The sequence below is a fragment of the Acanthaster planci genome, linkage group LG11 (genome assembly GCF_054643075.1).
Source record: "Acanthaster planci isolate LZ-2023a linkage group LG11, COTS_SCS, whole genome shotgun sequence".
Classification (NCBI taxonomy): domain Eukaryota; kingdom Metazoa; phylum Echinodermata; class Asteroidea; order Valvatida; family Acanthasteridae; genus Acanthaster; species Acanthaster planci.
This window is the reverse complement of record NC_141787.1, coordinates 15192205-15213986: the sequence shown is the minus strand read 5'-3', so window position 1 is coordinate 15213986 and position 21782 is coordinate 15192205. Positions and strand designations below refer to the sequence as shown.

The 21782-nt window shown below is 42.7% G+C and overlaps 1 protein-coding gene across 1 annotated transcript in view; it reads left to right on the top strand.

Annotated features, from left to right (window-relative positions):
• Positions 1-21782, top strand: part of cop1 (COP1 E3 ubiquitin ligase) — a 40040-nt gene that overhangs the window by 7372 nt on the left and 10886 nt on the right. The window contains exons 2-8 of the mRNA XM_022229358.2: positions 14170-14229; positions 14525-14622; positions 17435-17499; positions 19104-19217; positions 20012-20080; positions 20604-20708; positions 21339-21388. Coding sequence (XP_022085050.1) covers positions 14170-14229; positions 14525-14622; positions 17435-17499; positions 19104-19217; positions 20012-20080; positions 20604-20708; positions 21339-21388 — 561 coding nt within the window. The remainder of the gene's footprint in view (positions 1-14169; positions 14230-14524; positions 14623-17434; positions 17500-19103; positions 19218-20011; positions 20081-20603; positions 20709-21338; positions 21389-21782) is intronic.

The window sequence follows — 21782 nt, the reverse complement described above, 5'->3', positions numbered from 1 at the left end:
TGGATTTATTGGGGTGGGGTGTTGCACATGCTGTATGTGAGATATTGGCCTGGGAATCAGTGATCCACCTTTTTCAGTTCGAGGTAATGAACTTTTCCTGGGTTGGCATGACGTGCACGTGTAGTCATATCACAACATGTACATGTACGTGTGTGTGTGCACATGTGCCTCCACATGTGGCAAATAGGCCGACTTTCATCAGACTGTGCACATGTTGCCGTGTTGCACATGTGTGTCTGTGCATTGCCATCCCAGGTACACAACGGAGGAATCCTCACAGTCATTTCCTTTGTAGGAAGTCAGAAATTGGCCGTTCATCAACTGATTGCCCTAATGTAAACCCTGGGTGCCTGACGTTTTCAAGGTTTGCCCTCTTTTTTTTTTTTGGTCGTCATCCTGGTACGTCTGCTTGGGCAGGCAAAGGCTGTCAGCCTGTCACAGAGGGACCAGTCAGTGTCTTGCGACCTTTTTTTTGAATCGGGCTTTTTTTCTGACAGAAACATACGCGTACATACATGTACATGTGCATATCGTCAGAGTACTCACCCTGAGACTTTGTGTCTGCATGCTCATGACACATGTAACACTCACACCTACCGTCTGTCAGTTGTTTGTAGCATCAGCCCAACAGACCAAACGACAGGCACCGGTGGAGCAGCTGACCCAAAGTAACCTTTGAAAAAAAAGGGAAAACATGTTGCAAAACAAGGAGTTGGAAATTTACACAACTGTAGCTGAACGAGATACTGACAAATACATGTCGCAGTAGAGTACCTTTACACATACATGTCATGTACCGTACCTCAACCAAACGTTGCCTTCCCGTAGACTCTTAGACGTACATGTACAAGTACATGCATGGCCAAACACAACACGATTCAGTAGATAGTTAATTTACATTAGACCTGGAGGGTTAGAGCTACCATCACTGCAGTGGTACATGTACATGTTCTACATGCACTGGGGACCCCCTATTGTTCCTCTACACAGTTGTCAGTCGGGGACCATATTGTCGTCTGTTGTTCAGGGTCCGCAATTGAATGCAGAAACAAACTCATACCTATAATGTACCAGTAGGTCACAATATGTGAGTGTACGTTGTGACTTTGTAAAATGCTTGTGTGCCATGTCTGAATTACTTTGCCGTGGCTGGCAGGAACACCCATGTCTATGGCACGTGGCTTTCGTCTTTCAGCTCGCACTTGGTTTCAACAGGTACACGTCACACCAGGCTGCACAGGTGATTTCTTCGGGCGTGGCCTTTTTGTTTCTGAGTCTACCAGAAGCCTTCTGTTGTTACTTGTACGCCTACACTAAAACCCACATGTGGCTTTATCAAAGTGAGCAAGCTGACTGACCTGACCCATTTTCCTTGTTTTACTGAGTTCTTTAATTTTTTACGGAAAGTCCAGCTCAATGGGGGAATTGCTGCTTGAATAATATCAACCGCAGCATACCCGTATGTAACCTTTTATACACTATTAACGTGCACATGTGAGACACTGTAATTAGTTCATTAGTGATCAATAAGTACAAGTTTGTTTGTGATAAAAGATATTTAATAGGTACCTTTGCGTTTTATTTTTGCCCCGACCACAAGACTTTTCACCCCAAAAAAATGCAAGCAAACAAATATGCATCCAGTACATATCCCGGCACACTCTACTTTTGTTGACCTGGACGATTTTATTATGTTTTATTGTAGTGTTTGCCCCCGGTGGTCATACCGTTGACAGCCTTGTACAACTTAAGTACACAATGCTGCATGTACAGCTCATTTGGGGCCTGTTTGTTTCTCACGGATCTTGATCTCAATCAGTGATCGTAACGCTGGTTCGCACCATCCAACGACGGATCGCTGATCGTGATCCCGATCCGTGTAACAAAGAACACGGCCTAACTTGCATGCAGACTGGGCATGATACGAGGGCGTGCTGTGTGCAGTGCAGTAGACTCTCAAAATGTATGTATGTATGTATACCGGTACATGTGTAGACATTACAAGTATCTTCCTTGAGATGGCCTTGCCTCCGGGAAGAACTTTTTAAAAACAGATTTCCAGTGATGGGTAGGTTGACAACTTCAAGCTGAAGTCTTCACATAATTGTAGGGAGATGAACCTTGCTGCAGGTCAGGTTGCAGTGGCATTATACACGTGTAGCTGATCCATATTGGAACTGTTTGGGGTCGGTTCTTTGATTGTGAATTTAAAATGCAAAGACAAATGTTTGTTTAGAGTAAGAGAAGAGTGAGTGATGGTGCATAGTGTGTCTGTAATTTCTCTGGACATGCCAGAGGTGGGTGTTACTTTTTGCCTTGTGAGATAAGGGTGAAATATGTAAGCCTTTTGCGAGTTAACTTTGACCAAAATCTGGCACACTGAGTTCTTTAAATTCACGTGAACATAACTCAAATTCTCCACACTAAAACCACTGTTGCTATACTTTGTGATTTAGGGCAAGCTTTTGCTTAGTTATGTACAAGTAAGAGACGCCTTGCAACAATACACTGTTCTCAATGGATAAGAAGGGCACAAAGGATCCAGTCCATTCCAGAGACGGTGGTCGCTATGCAAAAGCTTGCCCCAAATCACAAGGTATAGCAACAGTGTCTTTAGTCTGGGGAATTCAAATCGTTATGTTTATGTGATATCAGATAACTCAGTGTACCAGATTTTATTCAAACTTACCTCGCAAAAGACTTATTGAACCTAGAACAAAGTACACATTCTATTGAATTCCTTCACAGTTGCCTGACAGGATTGATAATGTCTCAGAAATACACATTAGAACACTGGTACATATACTTTCTTGTCATCACTTCACAAACGAAACTTCCCTTTCCAAGTGGCTCCTATAAAGTACACTACCGGTACATGGGTAATTCCAGAAATAGGGATCCATTTTTTTGGTGTCCCTGTCACATCTGACATATGATTTTGTAAGTTCAGAGCACATTTTCTAATTTCCAGGAGTGATGAATTAATGGAAATTACCGGCCAAGCAAATAGCAACAGTTTGAAATCAATTCCGGTGACATTTCCATGCCAAATAAGAAAGGTCAGATGTAACAGGGACACCAAAATGTCACTCGTTTGGACCCCTAATTTCTAGAATTACCCATATAGAGCTTTATACTGCACATGTACTGTACATGTAATGTGCATGCATACATGTAGTTTCAAGTAAAATATAAATTTCCTGCTCTTTTCAGGGGTTGATGGTTGCAAAAGATTTTTCCCATTCACATGACATTTTTTGTACCCCTGCAGTTCCTGTGGTTTTCTGTGGGATCGGCCCAGTATACTGAGCAGGTGACTTACATGTACCATAAGTCAGGCTGGGCATTCACTAGTGATAATCCCAGGGTAGCTTGGTAATACACCTGGCAGACAGTGCCACATTCCTATGGAGGTCAAGGTCCTCCAGATGCCCTTCCTGCTTCACAGGTGCATGTGAGGTCACACTGGGGATAGGTACTAAATCTAGGCACACTTGCATGAGCTGTAGGTGTACATGTACCCAGTAGGTACCTGCAGTGTGCAGGGTGGTGCATGAGAAGGTGTAGTGTCGTAGTGGGTGGTGGGAACAGTGCAGGCCTTCATGTACACATGTACAGTACATGTGTACACTACAGTGTATTGTACATGTACATGTACATTGTACATGTATTTGGCCATTAGAGAGCAAGCTGGATTGTCACATGCCTGCTGGTCTACCCAAGGATTAATAAATTCAGCATGTTACAGGTATATGGCAGGTTCCTCAAAATATGGACCATTAGATATTGGGGATTCATTTTTCCTGAAGTGAACAGCAGTGAATTAATTCCCAATGTTCGATGTAATGAGGGAAGTCATGGTTGATATCTGGAACAATGATGACCGTGTCCATCTTTCAACTTAATTGGAGTTTACTAATTAAAGTCTCGAACGTCAGCATTTTTGACGGACATGAACAACCTGGTAAAATCCTAGCCAATAAAATTTACCGAGGAGTGATAATCCCTGTGGTTATTTTACACAGATTTATATGTGCTGAAAGGTGATACATCAACACGTATTAAAACCATAGTCACGAAATTAAAAAATATCTCTCACAATTAATCAGGTCCCGAAGTCAGCAGTCGCGAACGTCATTCGATTCTGTCATTAGTGTAAAAAAAATTTACTGCAAAAGAACAGCGAGTAAAATCAAATCGATGTACAGCACAAGCTTTAAAAATAGTGCAAAAAACACCCCAAACATCATCATTTTACGACTGGACCAATCGCATTTTCTTCAAGTGTGTTTCCGAAAATCGCAGTCCAAAATACCGACCTTGGCAATTCTGTGGCCTCTGTCATTATCTCACGGTGCTGTTAGAGAAACGTTTCGCTGCATCTTAGCCTGTTTGACCGTTGACATCAACCCAGATAGTGCGCCCTCTTTTTCATTCGATATTCATGAGCCCTCCACAGAATGGCGGCGCTCCGCAATTTTTCTCTTGGGACCAAGGTTTCTTGAAAGAAAATCGGTCATTTTAAATGATGTTTGAAAAAAAAATGACGTCCCAGACATAAAATACAATTCATGACGAAAACTAATGCTCAAAGTTGTTAATTTTAATTTAATTTTCAGCGGGTATATCTCCAAAATAAGCGGCAAAATGAACATTGTGCATGGAATTTTCTAGCACTACATGTGACAGCATTTTTGGCATTCTCAAACGTCATGCATTTTTTGTCAAAAATATAAATTATTAAACATTTTTGATGCAGCCACATTTTAAGATAATTTTCAATGGTTGAAAGGTATAAGACCTGGCAGATATGCTGGTATAGTGAGAGTGATTATAAACGGTAAGAGAATGAAGACAGCCAAACTTTCCTCATCATTTTCCGTCAATTTTTTTTTTCATGGCTTATATTTTTAAAAGTTATTTCTTAGGTGTTTCAAAATGCATCAGTCGAAAAATATACTGAATCTTCTTGTTGAGAGAAGTTTTGAAATCAAGTCCTCTGGTGTAAACACTTTGATGTAAAACTGTAAATGAATTCAACTTCATTTGATTTGCACTGGTAGCCAACCAAATGTCCACCAAATGTACACATTATGTCTAATTATCCCCAAATAATCAGTCTTATAAATCTGAAGATGCTATTTTGTATTTTACATGATCAAAGTCACTCTTTTAAAAAGTTTTGAAAAAATGACATCCGGAGTTGCATTTGGTCCATTTTATGAAGAACATGCCATATAAGGGCAGTTTGGTTCATGTACATTGCGGTTAATTCCTTTTTCTATTTAAAAACGAATATCACACAGCCAAACAAGTAGGTTTCCATTTTGCGATTTGAAAACAAAACTTGGAAAACAACAAACAAGTTGGTTTCTGTTTTTCGATTTGACAATGAAAAATGAGGAAAAAGGAGAAGTCCATTTCTTGTTTTTCCGACTGAAAATGTAAATGAAAGTAATCTTGTTTTAAATTTTAATCCCAATTTATATGACGTAATTTCAAGGAGGTGTCAGGGACGTCCCTGAGCACTTCTCAAGATAAAAGTTGCCTTTGAGCATGCGAGACATTTCCTCGTGAGTTGTTCCTCCTTTTACTTTATCAGCAACAAATTTTTCGTATTCCTCTAGTTCAGCCATGTTTGATTTGATGGCTTACAAAGACATTTCTTACATCACACACTTAAAAAATGGAACGGTTTTTCATTCTTTGAGCAACAGATTATGCTGGTGTTCATTTTCGCTTGGAAAAACGGAAAAGAACACGGTTTTCATTTTTTGTTTTCTAACCGAAAAACAGAAAACAAGTTGTCTGATTTCGTTTTCAAATCGAAAAACGAATGAACGAAATGTACACGGACTCAGTTTCTACCGGTGTTCGGTTCTTGTTCAGTGCTTGCTCATGTTTATGTATTTTATTTTATTTTATTATTTGTCTTTAGCCCAGGTTATGCCCAAACAGTTATAAACTACCATAGTTTCCATGGAGCCCTGTATTCACATGGCTTTTTGCATACATTGCAGGTTGATCCATTATACATTTGTTGCCTGCTGTGCAGTGGTCCATGGTGTTTTGTACACCCGAAGGGGCAGTGGCATCCAAGGCAAAGCCAATGAATCGCACTCTATTACTATGGTAAAGGATACAGGTTGATCCACATGTACATGTCTTATCTTCATTCCATGTGTAATTTTGCTCTGAAATGTATACATTTCAAATAATTTAATCATTGGGCACTTACAATTTGTAATTTTTGTTCTCTGACAAAATGAGAACATGATAGGTTGTGTATATGACGGGCAATTGTCAAATAAAAAAGGTGCTATATTAAGTAAATGACTCATTCAAGAGGAAAGAATAAAAAAAAATGTACATGTACAGCGTGTACCAGTTGGTCGTCAGACATCTTCTGTCTCTGCCAGCACAATGACTGCTTGAATTTCATTTTTGTTTTGACCGCCATGCGTCTGTGATGGCATGAAGTCCGGGGGAAAGGATACAATCTTTGATGTTTATCACAACACCATCATTGAGGGGTTGTTATTTATAGCCTGCATCCAATCTCCCCACCGGATGTCCGCCGATCGCACGGGCCTGCTTTGGGAAAGTCTTCCCTGGGGACAAACCGCTCCTCGACAAACAGCGACGTGCTGCTGCAGAGCCGCGGCGTCTTAATGGAGAGCAGGCTGATTGGCCGGGCAGCGCAGCGTTGGCACTCCGCCTCTGACAGAGTGGAAGAATTGAAAAAATTTTGCAAAATGATAAAAAAAAAGAAACCCAGCACTTAAAATTGTTGACGTGGGGAAGCTGCTTTCCCCGTCGCAGAGGAAGATAATCCGTGAGCACTTGTCTTGTTGCTGCGGCGACAATTTTATTGTCGGGCTAAGTGAACAGATCTTGAAACTGATTGGCCTTGTAGCATTCAGCGATAATCAGCTGTAGATGGCTTGTTTTCCTCCATTTGTTTCATGGAGGCTGTAATCACAGTTGGCTGTGATATTACGCGTTAAAATACATGTATGAATATATAATTATTACTTTTTAAATGAATCTTTTGAAGTGAATCTGCCATTTATAATGCGTAGAACTGCAGAGCATGGCAAACTAGCCCTGGAAAATACAGTATACAGGTATACATGTACAGGTGCATGTATTGGTGCGGTAGGAAGATTCATGGTAGTGAAGTTTAACCCTAACTCCCTAGGGTGTATGTAAAATCCTATTGAAATTGGAGGATTTGGGACTGTTAGGGATAGCTATTGGATATGTGCTAGTTGAGAAACCAACTGTTTACGACTCCGTTTTGTTCTTGGTGGTTGTCATTTCATTTCGACCATACGTCCGTATCCTTTTGACGTTGGTTTTGACTTCAACGTTAAATACATGTATCCGTTGAGCTTGCTTGAGAGAACCAGGAAGAAATTCAACCATACACGTGCTTCACATTATTCAGCGCACAGTTCAGCTTTTACAAACACTGGACAAAACCAGGAAACAAAGACTAGTCGCACAAAAATCGATGATTTGTTGTTTTTTTTCCACGCCCACTGGAAAATAATTTATCCCAGATTTTCTCTAGTCAGTCTGTTAGGACTGCATAATGGGATTAACTCCTACGTGTACGTGCACATGCACGGGTACACACACACACACTGCGCACGTATCTACAGTTGGGCACAATTCCTTTGTCCATGGCAACCACGCAGTGCAGCTGTTTGAGCAACGCAGCCGTAGGTTGCATTCCCACAGCAGCCACAGGTCTTGAAACGTTGATGAAGTACCCACACAGGTCTCTTGGTCCCATCCACTAGTCCAGTAAGGGAGCAGGGTCGTTACAGGCACATTGTAATGTATCGCTTTTTTAAGAATGATGTATACAACGCCAGGCCACGCAGACGTTATACGTTCACATGAAGGATACTACCAGTTTAAATGCTTTGGAAAGCACTCGTATTCCTGAATGTTAGCATTAACGATATGCACGTACTTGCTGTTCTCATAGATGCAAAGATGCACTCCCACTGGCGCAGTGGTGTTCAAAATGGGAAGGTTCATTTCTATCACAGCACTCATCTCTTCTTTTGCTACATGTACGAGGACATTTGTTCCGTCTGTGTTTTTTTTTTTTTTTTTGCCTGCAGTGTGAATGCAATGCAGAAATGTACAAGTACATGCATGTAAATGTCAGAGAGGCATTAACATGCATAATGTCTGCTTCTTGGTCATGCCTACATGTGTAAGTACTGTGTGTGTACAGTGCATATCCCTGTCCATGTACGTCCAATGTGCTGTAGGTCTTATCTCCCCACTTGTTCTCTTGAGCCCCAAAGAGGAAGACGGTGTCTCAGATTTATTTGATAAGGCGGATTTCAAGCAAGTACCGGGTGAAAGGGGCATAAAAATCTATATCTTGGCTAGTGACTTCTTGCCCTGGGAAATGTGTCTTCAATAATACCCGGACAAGCATTTTTTTGTATAAACTAGCAGCACTTTGATGCACATATCATTATAGGTACATGTACATGTTGCACATTACCTTTAGCTTCGGACACACTACATAGAGCCTTACACTGAATATTCTATTCCTTATTCTGCACCATTATTTTTTAAACCCCTCTACGTCCTTGAGGTTTCCACCAGGTGATGGTGCAGGTACATGTGCATGCACATAGACAGGTGTACTGAATTTAGAATTGTCTGGGACAGAGCTTATCCAGTCTGGGCGCTGAGTGGCTCTTGTAAAATAAAAAAGCCCTGTCTTTGTCAGTGGCATGATTGCTCGGAGGCCAGTCTATTTGGCAGGTGAAGGATTTGGCAGGAGAGAAGGATGGGAATTGGAGGAAGTAAACAAGAGCTTGTGTGAGCTTCAATTTTTCTGTGACAAAGTGGGCATTATCATGCTGGGTGTCCAAAAAACAGCAACTGCAGGAGGGTAGGCAGGGGCTGGTTTGCATGCAGTCAGACGGGAGATCAGCTCGAGTTGGACTGGTTTTTGATGGACGTGCCACTGGAAATCATGGACATAAATTTACGGAAGATTCTTTTTTTTTTATGCTTTCAGATTGCAAACATACAATGTACCGTATATACACACTTCACTCGCCGTATGAGTTCTGTTGCCTCTCACTGTAAATATCCCCATTTCCATTTTTCCATTGAGAGACATTTTGAATTCATGTATTATGCTAAAATTAATAATGCATGAGTGGCTTTTTTTTTTTTAGTGGAAAAGGCAGGGAAAACAAAATGTTGCTGCAGCTTTTGCTTAATTCGACACCTTCAGCGAGAAGTCGGTACTTTGTGTGTGCTGCCTTGGGAAAGTGCCCTTTCAATTGCGATGAAAAGTTCCCCCCCCCCGAACGTCATTGACATTTCCCTGCTTAATTGTCACCCAATCAGGTTGTAATTGCTGACCCCGGTGCGCTGAAGAATGTAATCGTTGTTTTGCCCGGCAGCTGCCGGCTTTCACACGGACGAGTCGCGCCGGGGAGCGGAACGGAAATCACTTGTCACGGCGGACGAGGAAACAAGTTAACACACACATGTACGAGCAGCGGCGAGGGTAATCAATCTTAAATAATGAGACCATGGCCGGGCCGCAGCCTGGTCGGGCCGGGGCGAATCTTCGATCGCGACTCAGTCCGGATATCTCATTTCTCTGATTTGCTACATCCGGACCGGAACTTGTCACGGTCTTGAAATATATATACATGGGAATGAATGGGCAGCTGTACCCGGCTCAGTGTTGTTTTGATCGCAGTGTCAATATGGTGGTTGAAGAAGGCGAAAGGCATTCAAAACAGATTCATTTGATTGCATGTGGCTAACTTCAGATGTATATATTTACAAAATATACAACGCATTGTTTAAATTTGGTTGAGTGTTTGGATAAATACTTGTTTATTTTTATGTAATGTCATTTATAAGACATGTACATGTATACAGCTGTGCTGAGGTGTGTTGATCAGTTCAGTGCGTGCTGTGATTCATGGTTGAGATAAGCCTTGCAAAAAATGCGCAAATGCTGTTTGACTTCCGTGCAAAGGAAAGAAGGCATGCGTGTATGCCTTGAAGCACAAAAACGGCATTCGTTTCATTAAGCATAAATCACTGCCCCGAACTGTTAATGGTTGTTTGAAGCTAAAAATGCTTTAGAACCACCCATCATAGGGGTACCAGTATGTTGGGTACCAGCTTTACGTGAAGAAAATTTTTTTTACACACATCAGTTTTGCTCTTCGATCCTTTACTGCAGGGATAAAAGAAAACTTGTCCGATCGTGCTTTGTGGTGTAACCTCGGTGATGGTTTGTAACTCTCATCTGTTGCCGGAGTAACCCATTTGTCTTTTCCATGTCAATATCTGAAAAATTGATATTGAAATGCATATATGGAGGTATCATATGCAGCAAGGTATGAGACGGAAAGAACCCCCCCTGCTTTGTGTTGGTCATTGTCTCGCAGGAACCTGGGGAATTCCTTTCAGACATCTTGGGGGGATGTGTTAAGTAACAATAGTCTGGAATGTGTATAGGGATTGGACATGTTGGGGGGGTACCCCTCGGTCCCATTTCTTGCTGGGTATAGAAGGTATATGTACGAGTCTACATGTATATTTACATGTACCAGTAATTTAACCACAAAAAATCTGTTTGCTTTAAATGTAAAAGAAGAAAAAGTTGAGGATACAATGATAAAATATGAGTGACACACTGTGGTTAGAGGGCGTGTCATTTGTGTACACCTGCGTCTTTCTGTTCAATTGAAATTTGCATTGTATATGTTGCGTTGGCTTGCCGTGCGTGCTTATGGATGGCAGAAGACCTGGGCACCTGTTTCTTCACCTGCAGTAAAAGTATGCCTGTTGCCATTTTTCCATTGGACTTTTTCTTCCGCGGGCACGCAGAAACTTACTGTGACATTCCTTCGTATCAATCCACTGTGCATTCCAACGTGGACTTTTTCTACCGTAACGGAATGTTTATTTGTTGTGCTAGGCTTAATAAGACCAGCTGATTACATTGCCTGCGCCATACAAATTGTGACGAAATCGGTAAAATCTGACTAAAAATGATAAAAATCAGACCAATTTGGCCAAACCTGCCACAAATAAGATGTACCCGCACAGGAAAAGCTCCATACACGATGTGTGCATAGCTTTTTCCGGGTACGCTTCACTGTGTGTACGTGGCATGCTGCTGTACCGTATGCACGGAGCAGGAGACTGGGAACCATACAACTATTTTCCCATGCCCGCTATCGATCTCTGTGTAGCAGTAGTCTGGTTCGTAGCTTTAGTGTGGTCGTGGTCAATCTACATGTGCATTGTACGGGAACTGTTCGCATTGGACTTTTTTGTGCCCCTGCTAACTTACCATGGCTGTGTGGAAATCTTCCACGACCCTTTTCGGCCCGTTAGTTTTACATCACGATCGTGATAAGTTAACAGGGACGTTATTTAGTTTACCGTATTTTCCCATCGGATTTAATCTTGTAATTCAACCGGAAAGTCGCAGTAAGTTAACCAAAAAAGTCACGGCTTAAGAGGTTTTTTCGGAGTACAGATGAATTGTCAGCTGTTGATCATGGCTGACAATGAGTATCTCAGGCCCGCAGGTGCATTGAGAGCCTCTGCAGGGCTCTCTCTCTCTAGGTACATGTACCGCCTACCGGTACACCTTGCAAGATGGGAGCAGACTCATGTGTGAGTTTTATCCTCCACTGGTAATTGACCCCGACACATTAATTGAATAGCTGACATCCTGAATGCACACATGACGAGATACACCAGTCGATACGTGTACATGTACATGTACCTGTTGGGTGCACGAACACACGTTTTTGAGGGAAAATAATTTGCCATCTTGAGAACCAGTACATTTTCCTGTATCATACTCTTAGGTACATGTCGGTTACTGACAGGTGTTTTTCATTGTAGTCTTCACTAGACCATAGGCTTACATGTACTAAATATTATTTAATAAATGTTATTTAATAAAACTAGAATTGGTTAGTGGCTGCCCAACTTGAAGCATGTTACTCTACACACATGTAACTTAAATGGGCTTATTTGCTGTGAACGAGATCAGCACCGTGTACTGTACACACCTGTAAGGGGGTTGTCTGTATATTGTACATGTACCTTGAATCTGTGTTGCCAGTTTGGGAGGGGGGCGGGGCAAGTCTTCCCCCTCCTCCCCAGCATTGTAATGGAATAGGACATGGGGCCGTTTCCAGCTGAACAAAAAATTAATTTGGCTGAATGGGGGCACGGAAAGAAAACCGGCAAGAGTTGGAGTTGAACCTGCAACTTGTCAGTCGTCTGTCTTGAGTTCTTCCAACACTCTGTATTGGGGGTCACACGTGTACACGAGCCCGCCGTGCATGTACATACGGGCATGTATACGTACTTGTACATTGGTGAACCTCTGAAGATAGAATGAGAAGAAGATTTTCAGTTGAAAATCCTGCCGTGAATGTCGGCGTTCGCTGCAAAGCAGAATGGTCGCTTCGCAAGAATGATTGGGGCCAGCAGATTTTCCTCTCAGTGCCAGCCTCAAACAAGTACTTGTCTGCCACTCGCCAGTCTGACCAATAACCCCTTGTTAGCGGCAGCAGAGGGGTCAGGATGAAACCTCTGCTAAATACCTGGAATTTGTGTGGTGAAGCTCTACATTTTGGGGTCATGCAAGTGAAATTGGACCCTGATTACAAACGTCAAACAGCGATCAGATGCTATGCGGAAATCAGCCAGAACTGGGGCACGCTAATGTCAGGAGATGCTGACTGATTAAGAACAAAAAAAAGTCGGCAGTGGAGAAGAGGGACGAGTTGTTTCATTTTTCCCTTTTTTTTTTTTCTCTCTCAAGCAATGCACTCCCCACTCCAGATTGAAAAAACTTTGTTGTGGAAGAAAACAAGTGTCAGGAATGCCTGTACTGAGAACAAAATGGTTAGAATTGCCCCAGGCAAGTCTGTTAGGATTTTTAGAACCTGTCAATTAGTGGAGGAAAAGAGTGGAAATGATCATCCCAGGAGGATGCAGTTGCAACCCAGCGTTAAAAGACATGGGAGACAGGGGTACTGTCTCTTACATCCATTTGAAAGTTTCAGTCCTCGCTCCGAGAGTGCCAAAGAGAAGCCGCTTCCATCCCCGTCTCTTGTTCAGCGCTGGCACAAACGCCCGCGCTGTCAATAGCTGGGCATTGTTTGCTTTTGCCCCGGCGGCACACAAGCTCGATTCATGGCCAGTTCCGCTCGCTTGCCATAAATGGCACCCAGTCATGCCACTGCCTCATCTCCATCCTCCGGCTATTTCCTGAGCATTATCCAATTTTTGTTTTCACCGTACCTCCTCCTCCACTCCTTTCCATTCATCCGGGGGAGGGGGGGGGACGGAACTCGGCAGGTCTTTTCTAACCGTTCCATTCCCCCTTTTCCCGTATGTTCCATGTGGCTAGACGGGCGCATCTTATTGAGGGGACACAACGCTCCCTCCTCCCCTCTCCCGCCCCAGTGGGTTTATGTACAACATGCTGCTGCCCTTTCCATAATGCATGTCGTTCGGCACGAGACTTTGGTCAATTATTCTGAGAACGTGGGCGTCGAGTATCTTTTTCTTTGTGTAGGAAATCCAGTATCAGTTTTCTGTTTTTCTACAAGTACATGTGAGATGTGTTTCGGAAGCCGTTCCCAGTGTGAAATGTAGCACACATAATTATATGTACATATGCTGTGTAGATTTTAACTGCTCTGAAACTTGATAATACTTTTGCTTCCTCTCGTCCAGAACTATTTGGCAAAATGTTCAGCATGTAACACAAAAAACTTCAGTTTCTTTTGCTTTTTTATTCTCGCTGAAAACAGTTGAATGGTTTTTGTTGCATCTGGAAATGTACAGGCGTATTTGGAGAGTCTATTAAATTGAAACTCCAGGAATGGAACTCGGAAAAAATATCAATTTCTGGACATTTTGGTTTTTTTTTTTTTCATTTCCCATTTTATTTCCCATTTCATGCCATGTTTGTCAATATGGACCAGCTCACAAATTCTCTGGAAGGAGTTTGGTATTATTTTAACATTGTCCAAATACCCAGGATCTCTCATTGTGTGTTGGATGAAGGATTGAAAATATGTGAATAAATGTTCAAATATTTCTGTTTGTCTTTTACAGTCCTATATGTTTTGACATCATTGATGAGGCACACATGACAAAGTGCGGACACAGCTTTTGGTGAGTGTGTTTCAGAAGTAAATAGATGAAATCAACCGTCACTGAAATGAAAGCAAAAGGAGAACAATTTTTTTTTTTCTCACTGGCTACCTGGCCTGCTGCAAAAATGGCAGTGGTGGTGGGAAAGAAAAGCCTTCCAGAAAATAAATCAATTTTTCTGTTGGCATCACGACTTGTAATTCTCAAATGATTTCATTTTTCAAAGAAGTGTTGCTTTCAATGAATACCTTCTGTATGTTTGTTTGTTTGTTACTTTGTGAACACATTGTGTATGTTTTTGTTTTGATTCCTGCAGTCATAAGTGTATCATCCAGAGCTTGGAGGAGAGTAACCGCTGTCCAAAGTGCAACTTTGCCATTGAGAAGAACGATCAGATATTCCCCAACTTTGCACGTAAGTCAAGAAAGGCAAATACGTCCCTGCATGTACATGCAGAATCCTTTATCAGATGGTAAGCAGCGGCCCATCCACATTGAATTCCCGAAGGTTGAAGCAAGTTGCCTCCAAATAGCACGCACTCAAATAGGAGCCTGTTACTCACCTGTGTGGTCTGCAGCATTCATGTGCATTGCATGCTCGGGACGTCATCGGCTAAATCATCTGGCAGCCCGGCCTTTTAATCATGAGAGGTTGAGGCTTGTTTTTTTGTCTTGAGTGTTTCCTTTTCTGAGGGAAATTTTTGGGAAACAAACTTTGCAGTGTTTCAGAGCAGATTTTATCACTTGCATGAGTCATATAAAATAGTAGCAGGTTTCCGCCCCTAAATGTCAAAAATTGCCAGGTGAGGGAATTATATGACATTGTTTTATTTTGTTTGAATGGCTAATTTTGAAAACTTTTCTACCTTTACTTCCCACCTTCTGATGTCTGTCAAATCCATAAGGGAGATTTGTTTGGTTCTGTGGGATTTGGGAAGGTTGAACCCAGGAATAGTGGCCTTACACAAAGCTAGATGCTCCTCGGAATTGTAATGCAAAGAACAGGCCGCTAGGTTTATGCATAAAGGGTTTTGTTGGATTTAGGAATGGGATGTCTACTTCTAAAGCTTGGCACAAGAGCACGGGGACATCAGGCAAAGGAGAAATTTTTGTACCTGTTTCATAACAACTCGACAGCATAACGTACATGTACATTGTGGTATGCTGTGTTTAGCAAATCTGTTCTAGGGAATGTGTAAATATGCATATCCTGGCATGCTTGTGTCTCACAAGTAGACAGTCAGTGATAAGCTACATTCAGTGGTATCAAGAGCAACTGCCCTGGAGATTTCAAATGATCAGCTCAACTCATTTCCTTACGAGGATGAGCCATTAGAGACTTGACGCAGTTCCTGCACAACTTGCATCAGGGTTTTCTCTTTTATAACGGATGAGAAGAGTCGTGTGAAGCTGGGCATATGGCAGCTTAATAGCTGCAGTACCCTGAAGAACAGCCGGGGTACATGTACTTGCAGTGTCGTTACTCATCGGGACAGCTTGCCAGTCTAGTGCTGTCCCTCCATCCACATTTTGCAAACCTCGTTTGGATATCAATTCGAGGCAACCACCTTAATTTCCTCACATCTTGCGTGACCCGCCTGCCCCGGTTCAAATCCCCCCGGGGTGGATTGCGCTGATGGGCTGCTGCCTCGTGTGAATCCAGAATTCAATCACTGCTGGACACCTGATTGCATGGGGGAGGGAGGGGGAGTAGTTCTGGGAACTGCTGGCCGGCATCCCGCCTCCTCCCTTTCCCAACGTCTCTCCTCATTGTCTTTCTGTCTCGGCTTAATTGGTTTTCGAAGCAGGATGCAATCTCGTCAGTTGATTTATTTTTCTGTTGGAAATCGTCAACATCTTGATGCAGAGTGTTATGGTGTGCGCCAAAATCGAATGAACCGTGACATGAAAAGCCCCACATTCCTTCTCTGCCTGTACACTGAGTGTTTGTCATAATCTAAACTCTAAACCTCTACCATTTTCATGTGCACCGATATTTCTAAAATGTAAATGGTTGTATGATTGAACTGAGATGTACTTGCTTATTTGTACTCAACTAGGGACAGTTTTTTCCATCAGTACACCGAATTGCAGAAATTGTATCTCTGCTGTATGGAACATTCACATGAATTGTCATTTGCCAGTCATTTTTGTTTTGCCAACAGGTATGTGCACAGTGTACACGTGCTTATAATATATTTGTACATTTAAATGGCATACCGATTGTCATTACCAAAGTAACAAACACTTTAAATGAGCAGATTGCTTGAACATGCACATGAAAATCCAATCCTCTTTTTTTTCCTGTAAAAAATAATGAAAAATGATTTCTATAGAAAGTTCTACATAATTTAAGTAACAGAGACCTCTGCACTGGACTTGTCTCCCAAGGCATCTAGCCATGCGGCTGACAACTGAGTTCTGTCGTAATTTAATACTTGCCTGTAGCCGTCGGGAAGCATTGCCGCTCAGAATGAAAAATTCTCAAGATTTCCTCGCCAGTGTGTAAGAGCAACGTCATGATGCACTCCGAACGACCATTAATGTTGACACGTACCATTGTCAGAATCACGCCCACGCAAACATGCGACTTATTCATGGACTGTGACTTACGCAGTATCTCAGATAGTGTAATCCAGGATGTTATTTAGGGAACATCGGAAACATTCTGAGTTTCTGCAAACCTTTGGGAGAAGAATTTATTCACCCAACAAGAGGAAAGGAAGGTAGCTCTATCCACCCAGCTTGGAAATTGTCCATTTTTACATTTGTCCTGTTTTGAACTCGACGAACAGAGAAATGTAGTTCCATTAAGCAAATAATTACTTCTGCTGGCTACCGGTTGTGCTTTTCACCGAGATGTATTTATCCATTGTGTCATGATGAAACAGTATAGTGTGTGCCACACTTTTCCCCCCGGGGATGTTTGGCCATTCCAGGAAAAAAAAAAACCCACATACCAGAAAAGTCTGTTGTGGATACATTTCAAGGGGGTTTCTTTCAAACTTTGCTGGAATGTGACCCTAGTTTCAAAGTAAAAGAATGGGAGGAAGGCGTGTGGAAGAGGCTTTGTTGCCGAGCCAGATGAATAACCTTCATGCATCCTTGAATTGAATGGATTACTTTGCAAAAGTATCTCTTACAGACGTTCCCCTGTGTTATTTGTTTTATTTCTACACACCTTCCTATGACTATATGATTTGGTGCCTTTTTTTTTTAATCTGCAGTAAATGAGTTGATCTTAAAGTACCGGCAGAAATCCGACGAGAAACGAATGAAGCTCACCCCACCGGTAAGAGACCATGTGACTTGATTCCAACCCTACTTCCCCACATGGGTGACTGCCAGAAGCATCTCACCACCTTCCGGACTCCATGCCTCATCACCGCAAAAGATTGACAACATGTTATACTGTGCATGGAGAAACATAGTAGTGGTGTGCATGACTGGGCATGCCATCTGTTTGAGTAATCTGACTGAGATTTGGGTGCATAACTTGGGTGTTCCGTACACGTACACCACACTTGTTTGTGCGTCACATTCATGACTTAGCGTTCTGTCCATCAGTACTGTTACCAAACTGCTCGCGTGCCTCGGATTGAAGAACATACGTGATGCGCTCGAATACTGCGACATATCAGTTATGACTTCTAGTTTTGGTTGACTAGTTAGTCTAGCCAAGCCATGCGTGAAAAAGAGATAGCTTTTACATAACTGTAGCAACGGCTTCAGTCTTGAAGTCTGTGTCACAGTTGGCTGTCCTGTCATGACTCATGACTCTTCCGTGTGGCCTTTTTTTAAATGTGACTTTTTCCGCACGGGATATTAAAGTAACATTTTCCTTATCCTTAACCCACGAATTTCTCAGTTATCACTCAGTACGGGTCCAAAATGCTGTGCCATCCCGAATACGGTAGTAGGTTATCTGTGTAAATCCCCGGAATCGATTCACAGTGACGTAGTTGTTTCTGCACCGTGAGAGCTGTGTGCTATCAGTCAGTGAGGGACAGATCAGTGGTCCTGTCTACTGTCTAAAATACAGGGCCCCAGCTTGTCTAAACAGTATTTGGGACGGGGTCGTGTGAATAAAAAGTAGCATTTGCATTGACTACCATTTTTGAAGCATTTACTCGTGTTTGTATGAATAATAACGAAGCCAATGATTCTACTTTAGTGCAATTGCTATAAAGTAGAAGTATTTACTTTTTACTGTTAAGCTTGTGCAGGACAATAAGCAGTTGCTTCATTTTGTAGGAATACAAATGAGTAAGCTCTACAGAATTGGAGTATTTACTTGACATTTTTCAAGACTGGGTCAGGGCAAGCTTGAAAACGAGGAGCATTTACTAATGTTCAAAAAGGCAGCGTTCATGAATGCCATTCGAAAGGAAAAGCTGTATGCCTTTAGGAGGGAATCTCAAGAAACCAGATGCAGGCAGTCGTACCCATTTGAGAGTGGCAGAGCAATTTTCGTCATCAAGGTTTTTGCGATCAAAATTACTGCCATTGTGCTTATCTGCCATGCTGAGGTCTCAAGATACAGCACCGTGCTGCAGTGTGTGCAGACAACGGAAGCCCTATTGTTCAAAACCCTTCGGCTGTGCAGTCAGCCACAAACATAAAGCATCTGCTAATAATACCAGTAGATGTTGAATCGTAAAAGAAACATTTTATTCCTACAAATTCAAGCATTGGCTGAATGTGAATGGTTTCATTTCTCAGTAAATGCTCTGTCGACCGTTATGGGGGGGGGAGGATTTCCTCGAAGCGAGGTACATGTAATCGTGCACTGGGTACGGTCCCTAGACATTCAACATAAACCTAAGACTAGCCAGCACACGGTTTCCACAGTGAACGGTGACCGACGAGTGCCTTCTGCTCTGGACTCTTTTACAGAATAGTCACTTCAGTGAGCTGCAGGAGCTGATCACGGATCAGGACAAATGGGACCTGACGGAAGTCAACCTGATGCTGGAGGTGCTCGTCAGCAAGAAGAGACAGCTGGAAATGGTGAGAGATGTGACTTATCATGATTAAACCTGGCCCCCCTCTCCTGCTCACTTGGTCTAGGAACATCCCTGAAACCATCTCAGTCCCTTGGGGAGTATGCAGCCCAATGCAGCCACTTCAACTGCGACTGGTACCCGGCCAACCATCTCAGTCCCTTGGGGAGTATGCAGCCCAATGCAGCCACTTCAACTGCGACTGGTACCGGGCCAACCAACCGGAATAACGCTCTGTGCTCTCATGTGCGTTCAGATCAACCCCTAGGTGGAGAGACAAATACGGGGTGCCGCGATTTGACCAAGGTCACTGAGTGACCGAGGTCCCGGCACAGGATTCTGACCGATGACCCTACGATCAGGAGTTGCAAACCCTAACCACTAGGCTTGTCCTCGTACGCTTGGGCAAAAAACAGGCCACATCAAAGCGCGCGTGCACTTGCCATACCATTGCAACTCTTTACTTCCTCGCATAATTTTCCACAAACATTTTCTCAACCCAACCTTTCAAGATCCATCAGAATGCATTTGGAGGTTTGGGAGGACTTTTTCTAGAATTGAGTAAGATAGAACTTTGCAGTGTCGATTTACATAGGACCTCAAGCCCCGTAAAAGTTTGGGTACACAGATACACGTACGTGGGTGTCCTCAGAGACTAGAGGAGCTTGGAAGAAGGATGACACCATTGATATTGTAGCCGTCCACTTCCTGATGCAGAGAGGATACCTGACGAGCATTGCGCTCACTTGTGCAGTAGATTGATAACTTCTGACGTGCTGATTTCTTTCCCCCCAATTACAGGACAGCTGGTTTACTCACAGTCAAATCCTGAAGGAGTTTTTGGAACACGCAAAAAGGAGGAAACAGGAGGTGAGGGAGAAAAAAGGAAAGTGTGTCAGCCGCGAGACCACTCAAAATCAGCTTCCTTGTGAAATTTAATATTTCCAGCCGCAAACTACCGTAAGATACCTGCGAGAAGTGAGATGCATGAGGGTAACGTGCCTGTAAGAATTCTCCCATTGGATAAGGCAGGGCAAAGTGCATATAATGCTGTTTGTGCTCAAGTTTGAATTTTTGGTCCTGATCTTTGTATCAGCGCTCAGAACATTTAAGATCTCTGGCACAGTAGAGCAGCGAACGAGCTGAAACTTTTGCACGGCTCTTTTTTTTTCTTCTTTAAATTGATTTTTGTTACCGTATGTACACGTATTTTGGCAAATTGTAGAAAGCTTCTTGAAATTTCAACAGCTTTGCTGGGGTTTTGAAACTTTCTCTCTTACATTTTTCTTCGGTGGGGAAGGAAGTTTTCATTCAGAAGGAATTCCAAAATTCAGTGCCATTGTTGCCGGTACGCTAGCTAGTGAAATCATGTGGGTCTCATTTGTGATTGCAGCAACTAGACGAACTAACCAAGCAGATGAGACTCTTGGAGGAGGACACCAAGCGAGTGGAGGAGAGACTCAACCAGCATCGGGAGGTTTACGCATCCATGATGTCGGTGAGTGTCGGCCTCTTGGTTGCCATGAGAGGTGGACGCACACCCGGCCGGCTGGAAATGCCAGTGCCAAGGTGCTGCAGAACCTTGAAGTCAGGAATTAATGATGAGGGTGTCCCAATTTGCTTTCAATTAAAAGAAAATCAAAGCAAATTTTCACTTACGATATTGAGTTACATGTATAAATGACACAAAAACCAGATTGATGAAAACTGTCTGACTTTAACTGCTGGTAGGACATCATATGTTACTATTCCAAACAGCTTTCTATCAGGGTTGGGATTATGTCATCACAGTGTGATAAAAAGCCAGCCAAAAGTCATCTTGTCACAAGTCAAATCACACCCTTCTGTCATTGTTTTTCCCCTGTTACTTCAGCACTCATGATGTGACACATGCCTAACCTGACTAGTGGTTTGATTTAAAACTATAAGTCTGCCTTCTGTTTAAATCTCATGCAGCTTTTTGTTCAGGAAACTTCTAAAAGCTTCATATGTAATGCGGAACAAGGATTCAAAATTACCGACCTTTCCTTTCGGAAATACCCTGTACAGTCATTTTTTTTGCATTGTCAATTAATGAGACTCAGAATGTCATCTGTTTTATTCATTCTCCTTTCCCTGTTTTTTGCAGACTTATTCCGTTGCACTCAACAGTGATGATGCCGTGGCTCCATCCACAAGGTAAAAATAACCTTCAGATTAACATTTCTCAAACGGCAAACCAACACTCAGACAACATGTTCAGCGCTTCAGCCTGGAGGACTTTATTCCCCCGTCCCCCAGCGGAGTGCCTGCAGGATGTCCGGTGTGATCGAACATCCACGCAGTCCTTCCGAGAAAGGTTGTCTCAAGATCCACCCCACCGTCTATCTACATGTATCAGTTAGGGGCTGCTTTCAGCTGTTTCCATTAAAGCACCTTTTATCCAATCCCTCTTCCCCGAGGGCATGCGAAGCTTAAGATCAGAAGGCCTGAACGACCAAATATAGAAACCGGAGTGGAAACACAGATGCCTCTTTTTTTGTCGGTGGGTGATAATCAGCCAACGGAGGGGTCTAAATTGATCAGGATTCTC